Genomic DNA, 18,583 nt, shown 5'->3' with positions numbered 1-18,583 from the left:
ATTCAACTTCTCACAACACTGAGCTAAAATGCCATGTATATCAGCATATTTAATCTCTTATTCACTTCAGAATTAAGGTGCAGTTCTTGATCGCATATTGAATACATTTATATTTAAGAATCATTCCAATATGATAAAAGTAAATCTAGGTATTTTCTTCATGTAAAAAAAAATGGAAAGAGATGAGTAACAGTTCCTTTAACAAACTACACATGCATTAGAACATACCCACATTTGAAGTTATCGTTGGAGGTCATGTGGTTGTCCCCGGGGACAATAGCTTAGAAAAACCACTTCCCTGTCAGAGTTTAATCGTGTAGCCTTCACAAATGGTTTTAATTCAATGAGGATAAGGTTCAGAGAGGAAATCTACAGAGCGTGGATTTGTTTTCTGACAGAATTGAATTGATTGAGTATGTGTAAATATGTGCTAGCGGGAAAAATATAATTCCTCCTGCGAGCTCTAACCAAAAACAGACCTGAGTCAGGACTGTGCGACTGCTAACAATCGCACTGGAGGCTATTAAATTTTATGCCGGTCTAAAACAGCACAAGTTTCTTAAGTCAGCACTGTAAATGCGTCTTTCCCTCCCCAAAACAGCTTTAATTGTTTGACATTTTGACTTTTCCCAGTAAGAACACTCACCCCCCCTAAAGATAGCATAGAAAGAAATAAGCCCCGGAAAAAAAAAACAAAGAGAATAAACAAGACAAAATCCTATTAAAGCCCTGGTACTTTAGATTTAAATGACTCTGCCGCTCCACTGCGGCTCAGATGAAGATGAAACAGTATTGCGTTTGAGTCATTTGATTGAACTCGATCCTTCTTTCACATCAATGGTTATCGAAAAAGAAGAGGAAGAGGATAAAGGAACTGTCAAGTGTTTGAGAAACTCCCACTTAGGTTTACGGACTAGTCTGCATTTGTTTCTTCCTGACTGCTCGTGTCTCTGCAGAGCTCATCGAGAGGCTCTTGACCTGGAACTGACCGATAATGTCTCTAAAGAGATTCATATTGTGCAGCTGGAAATCACTTTAAATAATATCTCTGCATTCATGAAATCAAGCATTCCACTCAACATTTGTTTGTATGTCAAGTGCACAGATGTGTAGCATGCCTCTTCTCTTTGTGTTTTTTGTGCATGTTTCAAAATGACCACGATGAAGAATAATAATCAAATGTTAAGTTGTGTTAAGTTAAATGTGTGTATGCTAATGTATTTCATACAGTTGTTTTAAACTTTCCAACAATCCAAAGCCAACTGAACAGTTTGTTCTGTCTGCTTATATCAACTTTGTTGGACGGGAATAAAAATGGTCCAGTAAACTTCAACTGTATGAAACATTATGTTAAACCATTATTTTATCTTCAGCTTTGAAGTGATAAATGGCCCAATATTTGCCACTTAGACGCTCCTCTAACACTATTTTGATTTGTTTCGCAAATTAAATTACTGCTGATATTTGCTGAGCTGTAGCAATTCAATATTGTGAAAGAGGAATGAATATACCTTTGCAATACAACACATTTTCAATAGGTTATGCACCAGAATATAATAATAGTATCTCATATTTAAAGGGAAACTAATGTGAAAACTCTTTCCGGACCTACTTAAATGTTTCAAATCTTGATGTCTTCCTCTCCAAGATGTAGTAAGTCTCTCATCATGATGATGTTTTGAAGTTATTACTTAAAAAGGTACTTAAAAGTTCTCCCCCGTCTGAAAACTGGGCGAACGAGAGGTTACGAGAGTGACGCCTATTGTGACGTTATAATGGCTTTATTCCTCCTCCAGCCAGCTGTAATCACACCCCGCTTTGTTTATACAAGGATACCCTTGGAGTTGGAGACTAAGTGGATTGATGACATGCAGTGAAAAATTCCTGATGCCATATATATATATATATATATATATTATATTAATAACTCAATGAAAAGAGTTTTGTACAAACAGACACATACTGATGTGTACAAAAAAAAGGTCCAAGATCCATTTAATCCACACATAAATTGTCCTTTAAGTATCAAAAACTCTATATGGTAACCTATGCTCAAGTTTGCTACTTTTTACAAGTTCCAATATGGTTCTCTTGATGTGCGGATATCCAGAACAATTTTACTTTCTAGCCAAGTGATCAACTTAGTGCGGGAATTGTCCAGGAATTTACCAAAGGCTTTAGTTATGCACCTCCCTTAGGCTTTTTAGATCCAGTGTCAAACAAGGGACAGACTCACAAATGTGGGTATATTTTGAAAGTATAGAATTCTCTAGATTTGCATAAACTAAAGCAATTTAACTAGCAGTTCTATTGTAATAATAATGTTATAATTAGTTTGACGATTAATTGTGCACTCCCAGTTATAACAATGTACATAACGTACATTAGCAATTCATACAAATCATGTTTAGATTGTTGCTTTGTTGATTAGGACAGACAGACAGACAGACACAGATCAAACTGGAGGAATTTCTGCAACAGTTTCTGTGTGTACGAAGCTTAGGCAACCATTTGTTGTTTCTATATTAAGCAACATTAACGCTCAAAGAGATTCACTTTCCACTGATTGAGTTTACATAGCTTTACGGTAATAGGGCTGTTGCCTGTTTGCATACATCAAACATACAAACAATCTTGCAGTTGTGCGAGGACAGAATCAGGTTTAAACACACATCTTTGCACTTTCATTGCATTAGTCTAAATTTTTATAACTTTGCTAAGGCTTATGGCTAAATTAAAAAAAAAAATGTTGACGAACTGGAAAAAACCTCTTAACGTGAATAAATGATTTTTCCGTCTTCAGCCGCAAACCAGCAAACACACTGACCAGTAAACATACATGCACTAATAGATATGTGCAGATGAGCTCATAGATGCTGGTGGTCGAAGAGAAAGGAAGTTCTTAAAGGTCACTGGTGACGGTAACTTGATCTAACATCAGCACAGATGGTGGTCCGAAATGAAAGCTGCACGGAACATTTCCACATCTATCTGTCATTTGTCAACACATCATTCCCCTTTTGGTCCTTTCACAATCCTTCGCCAGGTAAAGCACGCCAGATGTCTGAGACTGACCGGCCAGATCGTCAAACCAGGTTGTTGATCTGGCATCAGCCACAAGCTCAGTTTTCTCGGACCTACACATATCATTGACGAGAGTGCAATGAAAATTCTTCCTACCTTTTGGATCCTGGTTGTCATCAGTTGTCAGCACCCTGGGAAACAGAACGAGACATGAGATCAGACCAAAACATTCAGGTGCCGATTGAAAGAACGTTTAACTCCTGCATTCCATTTGAAAGAAAGAAGAAGAAACGAGTCTAACATACGCGAGCGTGGAACTGGAAATGCTGAACTAATTCGACTCATGCTGCTGCCCCAAACTCATGTTTACACCGACCCAACAGCAGGGGCTGAGAAGCATAGAAGATGCTCATTCATCTCTTAGTAATGGGCGTTAAAAATGGATGGAACAGCAGCTGCCTTTGGGGAAACAGTGGTGATGTAACAGTGAGGAGGGGGAGAGCACTGTTTTTAATACAAAGGAGGATGGTGGTGGGCAGCTGGGATGGGTCAAGGGTTAGTGGGAAGGCGAGACTACCCAGAGGCATTAGCTGCGAGATCAGGTTCTTGATTGGTGGAAGATAGAAGATTTTGCAATTCCAACTTAACTCGTGAAAATGTAACAGTGTTGATTTAAAAACTAAAATAACCTCCACGGGCACCGTTTGTCACTTACAATCAGAAAATATTTAAACCTTTAATTTTAAATATTCTCAGGGGGTTCAGTAGGGTTTCAATTATTCCTTTGCTCACCAAAAAAGATATTGATCAGTGAGACATTCTTTTTACTTAAACATGCATCTGTACATGTTAAAACATTCCATAGTGCAAAAAAAAAGGAATTTCCAATTCGCTCTTTCACTTTGCAGGGTTAATAAAGGGGACCACTTCTATACTTAAGTTCCATTTCCTCAAGTTCAACCAGCTTTACTTCATCAGCTGTAAATACCAGGAGTAAATGGCAGCTACAAGATCATTTAACATTGTGATATAATCAAGTTAATTTAACACATCTCCAACATATTTATTTGAAGAGTTAGCATCGATTAAAAAAAATAAATCTATTTGCATGCTGGTGAACAAATTAGTTCAGGTTGCGTGATTTCAAAAATAACAAATGAGCAATAATTATAGACAGAGTTCCCAGTGGAAAGTTGCAGCTGCCAAAGGGCTGATGGACAGCCAGAGAGAGAAGATTATGTCATATTGGATGAGACTCTATATCAGTAAATCCTAAAAAATGGCGTCAGAGCGCAGATTAAGTTAAATATTTGCCATAAAAAGAATCCTCTCGTGTGGAGGATTAAAGGGTTTTTATCAAATTTGTCAGCACAAACATGCATCAGTCTGCGAACTTTGTTTCAACATCTCAAGTACTTTTCGTGATGTGGAATTCCGCTTTTCAACCCGCCGTGTCGGAGAAGAAGTATTCCTGTCTGTGTCGGATTAACATGTTGTTGACTGACAGTTTTCATTATCAGCGTGAAAGCCTTTTCCTTTGTGTCCCTTCCAGAGCAGACAAACTCCCTCCACAAGAACGTTCATCAAATTAGGGCAAAGCTCTCGACTGCTAACACATGCAGGTCATCCAGTCCTGGGGGGGAATTTTCTGCACCAGGAACACATCGCTCATGACCATGTGAGACAGATAGGTCCAAAAACATATACTTGGACTTGACAGTCTAGTTGCTCCAATATGTTGAGACGTCACCTATACTGTGCAACTAAAACTCAGGCGCAAATTCCTTTGTGGTAAACTGTCACCATATTAATACAAACAAAAGGCGACAACAGCTCTGTGACACACAGAGAATGTCGAGAATGTCACGACTAGCCGCTAATATGTGAGGCATGTGTGACGAGCACTTCAACAAGATCAGCCACTTCTTTGCCATTTCGATGAATCAATCTGGACAGCAAAGAACGGCCCGCTTCGGTCTTGGGGTGTCATGTAAACATAAAAGATGGGTTGAGTTAGGTCAAGCTTTTTATTGCTCCCCGTTTAATTTAGCAAATAACTAAAAAAAAAATAGATGGACAGATTTAAAGAATGTTTAGTATACATTAATTATGATATCAGGTTATACAATTTTGCTGGTTTTCTGAATTACCATCTGGATCCACAAGTAATTTGAAGATTAAAGAAACTACCACCTGCTGTCCCATTTAGATCTTTGATATCTTGCAATTATATTGAGTAGAATAAAAAGTTTTCCCGTTTCTTCGGACCAGTAAATCGATATATTTGTTTACTATATTATTCTCCAACCTCAAGTTTCCCCTAAAGGTTTAGCCTCATAAGTCACTTATCTGTAAATCTTGCTCGATGAGGCACAAGGCAACAAGATTTGGCACAGATGAATGACACTAGACCCCCCCTTTACCCTCCTTATTCCGTCTCAATACTCCTCTGTCTGTCTCGGCTTTATCCTCCTTCCCTCAGGCTGTAAGTCAGGAACAGACACGTCTGAATATGTGCAGAGTTGAATACCCATCTTAAATGCAGCTTAAACATAATCAGACCCGTGACTGGACATGTTTTGTGAGACCTCTGAAGTCTTGTTTGTTGTTTCCAGATGAGTTGCACATGCAAGTCGAGTGTCAAGTTAACTCAAAAAGGCATTCTCCTACAAGATAATAGGAAGGCAAAACAAATGTGGGAGTTGTCTGTACTGCTCAAACTGCCAATTTTGGAAATGTTTTGCTATGTTTACTTCACACACACACATGGTCTAGCATGAAATATGCATGACTTGGAAAAAGGAAACCGTTGTGTTATACTTTTGGACCATTGTGCAAACATGATGGACTCCCATGAGCCACTCAGAGTCTGAGCTGTCATCATCTAACACATTGAGCAACACTCATTTGCTATCATAATACACACATTACTAAAGAGTCTGGACAAAGCTTAGAGGCAACTTTGAGGACCAGCTTGATTTCCATGGAGTTCCAAAGACTAAACAATTCATTAGATGGCTTTTCTTTGACTTTTTCTCAGTAATAAATAATGTTTGAAAACTACTATTTATATTGGACACAAGTATTTTATAAAAAAAAACTAAAGCATTACTTTACATTTCCAACCAATTATTTCACTTATATCTCTTATTCAGACAGTATCATTAAGCTCTTAACCTATATAAAATATATATGGCCAAAAACAAAAAAAATACTGTATATTAAATCGAAATGAACAAATCGGGGAAAAAAACAATGTACGCAGTAGTAAGTGGATTTTTAAAAACATATAGAATGTATCATTAGTAGTTAGTATTCAATGAAACAATAATTAGAATTGTGTCTGAAGAGAGAAAGATAAAATACAGAAAATAAAACATTTTAAATGGTTAATATAAATCAAAACACGAGATGGAAAATTGAAAAAAACAAACAAAAAAAACAAATATATACAATAAAATAATTGGAATATAAGAAAAACTAAATATATGTAAGAAAAAAAAGATAAAAGAAAAATAGGGCAAATGAGTCTCAACTACAAATCATTAACTTCTGGACTGTTTTTACATCACAACGGGAACATTTCTACACACTAAGTTTGACTCTGAACTCACCGCACTTTGTTCAGGTCTAATATAATGTACGCCTGATGTAAACACAACAAACTTTTATGGAAATAATAATCAGGGCCTTTTCTTTTTATAATAATATTCACAATAGAAGTACAATTCCTGATCCATTTTTGTTAATTGTGTTGTTGACATTATTTGCTGCCATGATTTTGTGATTATAGCTTCTATTATAATCTGGTTTTACTCACCTGAATTGAGAAGATGTTTTTATGCAAGACTCTGTGTCTGATATGGAAGATGAAGTTGTGTCTGTTTTGAGCCGGTTGAAAGTCTCTTTCTCGCTGACAAGCTCATCCTCAGGCTCTGCAACTGTGTTTCTGAGGCCCCTCCTGGTGTACGATTGCTCGGATCCATTGTCTTCATTCCTCGTTTCTTTAGCTGTCGAAGACACAGCCTCAGAAGAGTCTGCAGACTTCTTTTCCCTACGGACATATTTGGAAGTGTAGTCTTCGGTCGTGCCATAGCGCTCAGCTAGCTCCCTCCTTCTCTCGGCTTTATAGCGAGCGATCCGCTCGGCTTTCGTCTCAAGGCCTGAACCTTGGAGTGTGTCGATGGCGTCCATATCGCTTCGCTCGCTTGGATGTTAATGAAGTGGGATGTTTCCTCAGATCCTGTCCAATCCCTCTGGTCCAGATGTGACGATGGACTAATGACTTCTGTCGCACACAATCAACATCATCACCCTCCTACGGAAAAAGAAAAAGACACATTTTTCAATAAAGAGCCATGTTTACGATGTCAAACAGAATCACTGGTGACATACAGTACGTATCCAGCTTACACGAAAATGTGGTTACAATTTACTCCCTAGCAGAACTCAAAGCCAAGTTCAGCCACTAATAACAGCCCTTTGCCCCATCCAACAGCCCCCAGTGAGAATGATGTCACAGCGCTCAAAGAAGGCCGACCACAGCATTTTAGTGTGTCACATAATCTCCACTTTATCAGTTTTGTAGGAACCGCTTGGAACCAGAGGAGAAACCTTCTGACTTTGCCACACATGAAAAAATCAATGGTGAATACCATTTTTTTTAAGGTGCGATAAATTAATCCAAACAAACAAGAAAACATCTGTTTACTACATTTTTTTTTTCAACCAAGACATTTAACTCAATAGCTTGTAATTAAATGAAATGTAGCAAATGAACTACTTCACTTTCTCGCTGACAATCTATAATAGATTTGGACTGGAGAGGTTGAGCTTTGCACTGGTTGCAAGTGGAAAAAATGTGTAGCTCATTGTTGTCTTTTTCTTTAATAACTAACCTTCTTGTCTTCCGTCCCTTTTCTACAACCATCTGATCTTCCCATCTTTGTATCCAAACTTTTCTACACAAGCTGTCCCTCTGCTGATCTTTCCATCATGGCAGGTCTAAACCACCCTTTAACCTTTCACTCTTTATGCCCCAACAGTTTCTACACCCATTCCATCCTGCCCGCACTCTCCTCTTTATCCATCCTTGGATTCCTTTTTTGTAACTTTCACAAAGTTTCAACCCTCCATCCTCTTGTTTATTTACATTTACACTTTATACATAGCAGCCCAAATATGGCGATTAACCTTTTCAGTTTATATCCAAGTAGGCTAACAACAGGCTAACAGAAAATCACAGCCAGCTCATTTTGCTTGAAGAAAAACCCATAAAACCACATGACGACTTTTAGGCACAATTTCAATTTTGCACCGACTTTAATGCATCTGCAGCTGTCAAATGCAGTAAAAACACTAATGTGTGTGAGGTTTCTGCACTTCTTCAGCCGTCTCCTCCAGACATTCATAACAGTAGAAGAATGTTTGTGAAGTCCAAAAAAAGGGGAAAAGGTAAATGCATTGGTGTGTCGATTTAAGGGTTTCGATCATCAGCATTCGCCTTTATACAACGAGTGGAAAATGCTGCTTATAGGACGAAGGTGTTGTCTGGACAATGTCAGGAGTAAGCAGAAGAGAGGGTAGAGTATATAATAGGTCCCAGCAGGGGGGTAAGAGGGGGGAGGAGAAGAGTCTGGCCATGGGTTGAAATAAATGAGCTTTCGTTAGGAACCGTTTCTGTAACGATGGCAAGCTCCACCAAGTCTGCGGGACACCAGGCCTGACCCATGAGCACCTGCTGGGTACAAAAACAAACCAGAAACCAAATTCCTTGCACGCAGGAAAAAAAACAAGCTCTGAAATATCACACAGGAAACAAGTATATATGTTAGCGGCGCAAGGTTGTTTAAGTGTGAGTCACTGTGTCCTTGACCTTTTCCAACCATCTTGCACATAATTTAACAGCCTGGATAAACAAGGAGGCCCACCGTGCCTTCCCTTCATAAACTGTAAGTGGTGGGAAGGATGATGCTGTCTGGTCCTTGTTATTAGCTCAACGGATGACGCAAGCACACTCTGCAAAAGAAGTCAAGAGAAAAAAACAAGCTGGTCAAATTGAGATGTACCTACACGTCTAGGTTTTAGTTCCAAATGCTAAAGATATGCATTATTGGGTTCAGTGCGAAAAGAAAAACAGGCCGACAATAGATATTAAATTACACAGACCTTTGCCTCTTACTAATATGAACACACATGCATGTAAATACATGTAAACTCACAACTTCTTGCAAACATACCCTTTTATTTTACAACTAAGATTGTCTAACTTTTAAGAAAAGAAGCAGGTTCCGATTGTGAAAGCGATGCATCTGCTTAGCTAAAAATCAACAGCACATGACTTTTATTTAAACAGGCCACTTCAGTCTTTGTCGATTGCCTTAAGAAGGCATACAAATCCCGAGGCTGCAACTCAATTTGAGGAGTACGCACATGCTTACATAAGTCACCTAGCTCATTACCTAAAAAAGGAGTGCTAAACACTACACTAAGCGCTGTCTGAGAAACCCAGAACATCGAGACTGCTTTGTTTGGAGGGTACTGCTGTTATTTTAAGCAACAAATAGGAGTCAAAGTGATGTCATTGACACACGATCAACATTGATATCAGGTTACAATAGATTTGCAACGGTAGGCAAGTTAAGTGGTAAAAAAAAAAACAACAACCATGTTTTAGGGAAATTCATTTGGTGGACTTAAAACAAATAAAGCATAAATTAAATTCTGATTTGTGTTTTTATAGTCCACTAAGCCAAATGTATGTCATCAATCATACATGTACAAGGATGGCTATTGATGTAACATTTACAATATCGGTACCTTAACTTTGATACCAGTTGATAAATTATTCTCTTTTTTCAATGCCTATTTTATAAGACCAATTCTAACAAAAGGATAATTACACACCAAATTATAAAAATCTAGAGTTTAAATGTTCTGCTTTGCCAAATTCACACTTTAAAAATAAATAAATATTTCCAGTGCAAAGAACATTTAGCAAAAAAGTGATAATTCACTCTTATGTTCCATGCCTTCATCACTTCTTCATCACTTATGTGATTTTTCTACTTTATTCAGAAAAATCAACATTACATTATCTAGTTTTGATCAAGTGTGGGTACCAAAACTTGAATAAGTATGTTCTGATACTTGGTACTATCTACGCATTTTAGTCTGTGCTGCAAAAAAAACCCAACAAAGTTTGATAACGAATTAATGCCTCTAAACTTATTACACTCTTTTTTTGTACTTTACATACAGTACATATACTGTTCTTATTTCAATTTCAAGTACATGTCTAAAAATAAAAGTAAATACAAATGAAAGTTTTTTATATCCGCTAATGTTTGCTACAAAAAGGTTTTGTTGGTCTAGTAGTAAATGGACACATCTTTGGCCTATGACCTCATTCGACTGATGACAGTACATTTATGTTGCTAAGAAACTGTTCATTCATGGGCAAAAGTCTCTGAGAAAACAAACTAATCCTAAAGTTTTGATTTTCCAGGATGTTTTTAGCCTTATTGGGCCCTTTGAGAGTTGATGTTGGCAATGAAAGAATGCAACAAAAAACAAATCGGTCACTTCCTTAGCACGCTCTGCATCCTCGTTCACAAAAAAAGTTATTTTTCTTCCAGAAGAGTACCACGCAAACTTGGCTCACATCCCAAGATTTCTCACATTAAGGAATTGGAGGAGGGAAAATATTCCACAAATTGACAAACAATCCAAGGATGGCTAGAGAGTGTAAAAGCACTGCTACAGTTAAGAGGCTGTTCAACAGATACAATTTCAATATTTGCGCTTTTACTTTCCTGACATTTCTTTAAGAGTTATTCCAACTAAAAAGATTATTTACCAAAACACATATAAACTGAAATGTGTTAAGTATTTATTATATCAGATGACTATCAGGACTGGTCAGACATCTGTCTCCAAGTGAAGTGTATAAACCTGTTGCATATTTCTTCACAATCCGCATGTCCACACAAGAGAAGGGAACAGGAATCCAGCCCACACCCTGCTCATGAAAACAGTTCCACAGGGAAGAAAAAAAAACATTTATTGTCTATTAAAGCTAAAGTTCATTATCCTTCAGATAAATCAATGGAGCTGATTAAAGGTATGTTTATATAAATCTTCAGATGCCGACACAGGGCATTCAAATGCTGCTTAATATTGAAACCCATTATTTTTCCTACAGGATATTTTTAACAGCACATTTATGATGTCTGGAGTCAGCCACTGTGACCCTTCCAAGTATCCACGTAACTCTAACTCAAGTATAACACAAATTTAAGACCTCAACTTTTTTTATGCAGACCACAAATATAGAGTGAGAGCATTATAAATGATGCCAGATTGCAACATATACTCTTACCCCGAGAAGAAACTGGACCATGGAAACTTATCTTCACGTAGAGAAGAAAATGTATTTTTCTTTTCATGGCTGAAAACGAGTCTTATATTTACCATATGTGTGTAAAGTACTAGAAACAGTTTTTCTGCTCCAATGACAATAATAAAAAGACACTTTTCCTTTCATTAATTGTTAATAAATTATAATATTGTCAGACGACTATACATTTTTTTCATACCAAATACTGACTGGTTACCAGGGGTGTGTATTGGCAAGAATCTGGCGTACAATAAGTATCGAGAGAAAAGGGAAACAACACGATATATTGTGATGCTATAGGAACAAGGATATATTCGTAGTATTGTCAGAGTATTCAACCCTGGTTGGCAGAATTTACGGACTGCATTACTTCAGACGAAGTCTTAACTGCTTTCACTTGTTTTGAAAAGCTGCTGGAGTCGACTGTATCCTCTCATCCTCAGTCATTGCTGGCATCTTGTGGGATTTCAGTGTTCATTTGGCTGCGGAGGACGTCAAAATATGGTAACTAATAAAATAGGATTTGAAGCCATAAATGAAAATAAGAAACAAAACGATACAATACAACATTGATATATATATCTATATATATATCTATATAGATATATATATCACCAGGCCAATATTTTCCAACACCCCTACTGGTTACCCATCAGCCTAAACCATTGGCTGCAGCAGAAAACAGCCACACTCAAACCATTGTAATGTAGCCATTAACCACATACTGAGTGGCCAATGTGTTTCTCATTAAAGAGCAATTTCTCAGCACGTATATACATAGGTGTTCCTGAACCCTGCAGGCAACCTGAAAGAGAATGGAGTTTTAATGGTTATTGTAAGATGGACCACTTCATCCTGTTGAAAAGAGCCTCTACGAGCAGAGCACTACAAAGGGAAGTGTTTGTCTAACATGACAAGTAAAGCCCCTCATTCATGTGAGCCGACATTTTGCTGGCCCTGGTTGAAAGTATGATAGAAAGGAACAGAATGGTTTTAGCGACAAAGCAGGGAAAAGCAGGGGAAGTAGGATAAAAAAGGAGGTTATAAAGGGTTCAGTGCAGCAACCACCGAGGTCAGATGAGCGGAAAAAGGATGGAAAGAAGGGTGGAGTGAATGGGCTTTTGTGTGGGTGGAGGAGATAGCTCTGTCTGTGGGGCATGTGTCTCTAGGGTGCTAAAGAGGCCCAAATCTAGTGGTACAGGGGCAAAGGATCTGGAAAGGAGGAGGCGGAGGATGAGACGGGGGAAAAACAGGGTCAAGGACTAATCCATCCATCTCTCCCTCCCTTCATGAACATTCTCTCTCTCTCAGACACAAATCCCTTTTACCAGAACTCCTGCTGACTGAAGGCAGCCACCCGTAAGGCAGTTGACATAACAACCCCGTGGCTACTCATGCCTGCACTCCACTGCGCCCTAGTAAGTGACACTGTAAAAACTGCCCTGACCTGCTCTAGGTGACGCTAAATAACGTACAGCTGCATATGGATTTGAAGCTCAAACCCATGCAATCCACACAATAAACCAGGTTTTTTTAGTTGGACAAAGAATTGTCAACTGTATTTTGAAACAGGATGGTTCTTTGGCCCTCCTTTCCTGCTTTCTGTTTGCAGCAGTAAAAAAAAAAAAAAAGCCATTAAAATGTGACGTAAAGGAAAGTACACAACAGAGATGAACACACTCATGAGACCACAAATAACTAAACACAACCACACACACAGGCTCCAGACTGCGCTGCAATCACACAAACTGTGCAGTGGGAAGGGCGGGGTTTATGAGAGTTTATCTTTGCGGGGGATCTTACACATAAACACACACCTGCATATCAACACAGTAAATGTGGAGCAGAAAACACAGGTTCTATGACACAAATGCAGTAGTGGCAAAGAGGAAGTTAGTTTATTTTGTCTCACTAATGTCTACTTTAAATATTGCTCTCAATTATCTACATGAGCATGTAGTGTGCAACTGGTGCTGCATGAATATTGTTACTAATAGGGGTGTAAATATATATAAGGAAATGTATTGCAATATTTATTTCACGATACTGTATCGTGTATGACGGCACTGTATTGATTTTGATTTAAAATATGTTTAGTTTTTATAAAACCATAGTTCTGTTAGGGTTTATATATCGATGAAGAGTGTTTAAAATAATTAAATGTTTTTATTTACAATTCCATGCAAAAATTACTTACTCTGCAGCTAAAGGAACGATGAAATTAATTGTGATCCCAGAGATGACTGAGGACGAGAGGATACAGTCGACTCCAGCGGCTTTTAAAGCTGACGTTTGGACATATTTTGGTTTCAAAACAATTGAAACCACTTACAACTTCATCAAGATTCATGTGGTCTGTACATTTTGCAACACCAGAGTCAAGTACTCAAACAAAACTACAAATACATCCTTGTTCCTGCAGCGTCACAATATATGGCAATATATAATATTGTTGTCTCTGTATTGTGATATACCCATCGAATGTTTGAGCTCATTGTTTCATGTTGTTTTATTTTGGAAAACTAGTATTAGCTAAACAAAACATTCTCTGATTTGTTTCCCTTATTTATCTTAGCTTCCAACCCAGAAAAGAATTGAAAAAATAGATTAATGGATACACGTTGTGGGATGATCAAGGGATGGAATGTTTCATCCCCAAAAAAAATCCTGCTCGTGGGGTTTTCCCTAATCAACCCACATTGACTTCCAGTATCAAGACCAGATACCATCTGGTCAGCTGGAATGCTACCGAGCAAGGGTGTTAAGGGGTTTTGTATCTTGTTGGGGGGGGGGGATGGTAATAGTGCTTAATACTAGACCAACTTAACCCTACAACTGAAAAAAATACATAAATACCAAATGGTAAACTCTACATTACGTGATCCAAATCCATTATACACGATATAATCCATCAGATAGTATTTAAATATGCATTAAAGCATTCTATTAAGCCCTTTCGCTTTGAAACATAGATACTGTAACTGTACTTATAAAATAAACATGCTTTAATCATTGATAAACTACACTTACAGAATATCATAGCCCCGAGTCTTTTTGGTTTTTGGTTTCTTTTTCTTTTATAAAGAAAGGCGCTATATAAATAGAGATTATTATTATTATTATTATTATCATTATAAACCGTAGCTCGTATTTACCAAGAAGAACATTTTGATCACATTATTGAAGGAGGACAATTAAGAGTCACCATTTAACCTCTACATGTTTTTTTGGTCCATGAGAGGAACCAGAAGTACCCTGAGGAAACTCTCGCGAGCATGAGTAGAATAAACAAACTCCACAATGTGAAAAAATGTCCACATTTGAAACTGGTGCTGATGGTCTTCACTAGATCTGAATCACGACCAAATGCAGTCATGTGGTTCTAGTTCATTTCTGTATTTGTGTCTCATTAGAATTTCAAAGCAGTCAAAGTCAAGGAAAGCAAATAGACTTGGAAATGTTTTTGCAGATTAAATTAGATTGTTAAGTTTCACCATATGTGCCATGAAAATATTACTGTGGTCAGGGAAACCTTTGAAGTGGGCTGTTAGTGTACTGCTTCGTACCACATGTAGTTAGTATTGCGGTGTGCAAACGAGGGGCATGCCAGTGTTGTTATATAAATATGTCTTGCAGAAGAATACTATGAGGTTAACCCCTCACACTCTTCTGCAGGATCCCTATAGCTTACACTGACAGAGCGCATGTTTTGTGAATAAATGTTTATATTGCAGGCCATTATCAGATTTTCAATGTTAGCGTTTTTCATCATCGAAGGATCACTGAGGTTCACTTATTGTGAGAAATCTTATTTAGCCTTCATTATCGAACATGTCACAACATAGAATAGCTTATAAAACCTGCAAAACATAGTTCAAAGAGGTTTATAGCACATGTCTGGGCTAAACTGTAAATCATCACAATTGCTTCATAAGTACCTTAAGGGCTTTTGCTGATGTCTTAATTTGAAGTTAAATTAAGATTCTAAATTAAGGACTTGATGTTCAATTACACAGAATCTGAAAAGAATCTGGACACTTTGGAAAATGATCAAATTTAACAATTTTTGAAGGCAACATGTGACAAAAAGAGGGCCAGTGACAAGTGACCACCCAGTTAACTTTAATATATCCATGTGTCTTTGTAAATCAGATTCCAGAAGTGGGAGTTTGTCACATAAAAAAGTCACATTAAATTCCTAACTGTATCAGGAAAATAGCTCATATGGCTATGAAACAAGTTCAAATAAGTTAATGCATATGGCCTTCATCGTACGTTCTTCATAATGGAAAATAAAAGGATTAACCGAGACTGGGATCTATATTTACCGAAGCATCTAAAGCTTATATGTTCATTATCGATCAGATGTTTGAAGAAAATAAAGTTCAACTATTTAAGATAATAAGAGAGGTATTTTTCCTTGAATACCAGTGTTGGATATATTTACTATATTGAATCGAACGTCGCTTTGATGCACCGATACAAATTTGCAACATTTCTTCGAAAATACATTCAACCAAAACCGTATGCACCACCCTAGTGGTCAGGGGATCCAGTAATAAGAGCTGGAAAAATTCATTCCACATCTGATGTTGCTGATGAACAAATTATTTAAACAACAACAGATGAACATTAAATCAGGAAAGCACAGTTTTTTTTACTACACTGCCAACTCAGTAAAAGTACAGTTGACTTGATTTCTTTGTCTGCAACATGTCATGAACCTGTATTTGTAAACTAGTGCTTCCTTTATCATTAGAAATAAATATTGTAAATATTTACAAATAATCCGAGTCTGTGCCTTCTTTTAAATCTCTTTTTAAAACACACTTTTACAGACCGGCTTTCGTGTAATGTCGCCTTTTAACCCTTATTTAATAATATTTTCCATGAATGAAATGCATGTTGTTTTATCTTGTTTTATTACTGTGCTGTATTAATGGATTGTGTAATTTGTACTGTAGTTGTTTGCTTTTAAGTAAAGCACTTTGTAACATTGGTTTAAAAAGTGCTATATAAATAAAACTATTATTATTATTATTATTATTCCAGGGAGTTTCATTTTGCATTTAAAAATCTCAAATCTTTTCTTCTATAAATCTTTAATCTAGCCGTATCGATAAAAAAAAGATATCCACCTTATTTCTCTCATGGGTTGCATTTGATATCACACAAGATCTTCTAAAAAAAATAAAGAAAAAAAAACCTTGAATGCACAGCATTTTAAGACTGTTAATGTGATCTTCATAGTAAATGTCTTGGTTAAACCATCTGACGCTTCCTCTTATCATTTTCTAGTGGGATGGATTTCATAGACACACAACTACTTTTGCTATGAAATAGGCAACAGCTGCAAAATATCTAAAGATTATTCACATATGCTATTCAAGAAAAAGCAGAACAGGCCAACCAATTAAACATGCTATTTGACTACAGTAACATGGTGTGTGTTGGCCGTGTTGTGTAGACTATTCACCAACTATCTTGAGCAGAAATCTACACCAGCATGTTGATGCACAAAAAGCAACAAGTCTCTACAATTAAAGCCCCGAACCACAGTGCGTTCCTTCATTCCATCCCAGCAGTAACACGATACCTTCCGGAGCCTGCGCAACACCGTGGACTGTATTGTAACACTTAACACCGTTACAACATTCACTTTCTCTTCACAACAACGCAGCGCTTGTCTCTCCTTGTCTAGGGTCTTTAAAAGATCCAACGAAAGAGGCATGAGTGGAAGAGGAAACAACACAGCCAGACAAGAGCCACTCCCCGTGGAAGCTCTGTCCATTGTAGATGCTCTGCAAAGATTGTGTTTACCGTGCAAAAACAACCTAAAAACTTCATGAAACTGCAAACGTATTGATTGATTTAAACCTTAAATAGTTTCGGTGTGTCATCAACTCCTACAGTGGATTTCAATTGTGCAATCGCAGCTTTCTACCGAGAGCTTTGCTCTGTTGACACAGGTCACAGTGGTAAATGTCGCAAGATCATCCCTTCTCAGCCTGTCATTTATTCTAGTCTAACGGAACATTTGAGCAGCCTTTTTTTCTGCAATAACACAACCTCAGGATTGTAACTCAATTATGACAACATCACAGTACAGTTGCAATAACATCACACTTTCCATGAAAAGTCCTAAAATAATCCCATGGTCCTGCTTTTTTTTTTTTGTTAAAGGAGAGCATTTCTGCCTTTGTTTTCACAGGTGGTTTTACACAACAGTCCAGTGCTTTCAGGCACTGTTTGTGGACATTTGGGATTGATTGTGTTTGTGGAAAAAAAAAGGGCAGGAAACGTGTACCTCTGGGTGCAGGAATAAAACCAGATGTCCTGCATGTTGAGTCACTTGATATGTCACACAGGAACCGCTTTCAAACATCTTATTAAAAAGAGACGCTGCTGTGACAGATTCCAGGAAATAGAAAACACTGTGAAATACGCAGGATTCTGACTACCCAAGTAAGAATTATCATTATTACTGTCGTTTTTATTAACATTAGCATTGGATGATGGACGTCAATATTGACGTACTTCCTTTAATAATAACGTTATAGCATCATCACGTTACAGATCAAATAAACAATATTTTTGCAAAATATTTGCAAGTAAATACCAGTGCAATATTTAAATGTAAAATTTGTTTAAACCTGTAAATAAAAGCTAAACATCCAATATTAGCTTTTCAGCTTTGTTTTGATAAAAGTTGTGGCTAACTAACCTGAGCTCGTCCTCGGAAGTCCTCGGTCAAACCTGGCGACTCCTTCAAGCTTCACAAGATAAAAGTTGAGTTATGGAGTTGTGTGTGTTTTATAAAACAAGCTCGCTGTCTACATTCTCGCAGAAGTGAGTCAGCGGGGCGACATATAGTCCAGCATGGTACCGGGTCCGCCTGAGGAGGAGGAGGAGGCAGAGCCACTGACGGCAGCAGGTCTTCCTCGCTTCAAACCACCACTGTCTCCTCGCTTCTGATTGGCTGGTTCGTGCGCGGTGCGTTCAAGGATGTTCGGTCATTTTTAATTTTCTCCCAATTTTTATTTACAACGAAATGTCAACCAAATAGATGTTTGAATCAAAAACTTTATTAACACTGTTTTCTCCATACCATGCTCACTTCTTCTTTATATTTTTAAATTGAATCCTTCTATTATTAATCCT

General features: G+C 37.5%; 1 protein-coding gene and 1 long non-coding RNA gene across 2 annotated transcripts in view; one reads left to right on the top strand and one right to left on the bottom strand.

The window, feature by feature from the left end:
- LOC148077434 (uncharacterized) overlaps window positions 1-13,120 on the top strand; it is a 35,905-nt gene extending 22,785 nt beyond the window's left edge. Inside the window, exon 2 of the long non-coding RNA XR_015711464.1 lies at window positions 13,038-13,120. This is a non-coding gene — a long non-coding RNA (uncharacterized LOC148077434). The remainder of the gene's footprint in view (window positions 1-13,037) is intronic.
- The window catches only part of svild (supervillin d), a 42,609-nt gene extending 24,279 nt beyond the window's left edge, over window positions 1-18,330 (bottom strand). Inside the window, exons 1-3 of the mRNA XM_087794095.1 lie at window positions 18,147-18,330; window positions 6,845-7,342; window positions 3,181-3,215 (exon numbers count right to left, since the gene is read on the bottom strand). Coding sequence (XP_087650221.1) covers window positions 3,181-3,215; window positions 6,845-7,218 — 409 coding nt within the window. The 5' untranslated portion in view covers window positions 7,219-7,342; window positions 18,147-18,330. The remainder of the gene's footprint in view (window positions 1-3,180; window positions 3,216-6,844; window positions 7,343-18,146) is intronic.
- Between the last annotated feature and the right edge of the window lie 253 nt (window positions 18,331-18,583).

The sequence above is a fragment of the Callionymus lyra genome, chromosome 6 (genome assembly GCF_982586985.1).
Source record: "Callionymus lyra chromosome 6, fCalLyr1.hap1.1, whole genome shotgun sequence".
NCBI lineage: Eukaryota > Metazoa > Chordata > Actinopteri > Syngnathiformes > Callionymidae > Callionymus > Callionymus lyra.
The sequence above is the reverse complement of the archived record's forward strand: the minus strand, read 5'-3'. Positions and strand labels throughout refer to the sequence as shown.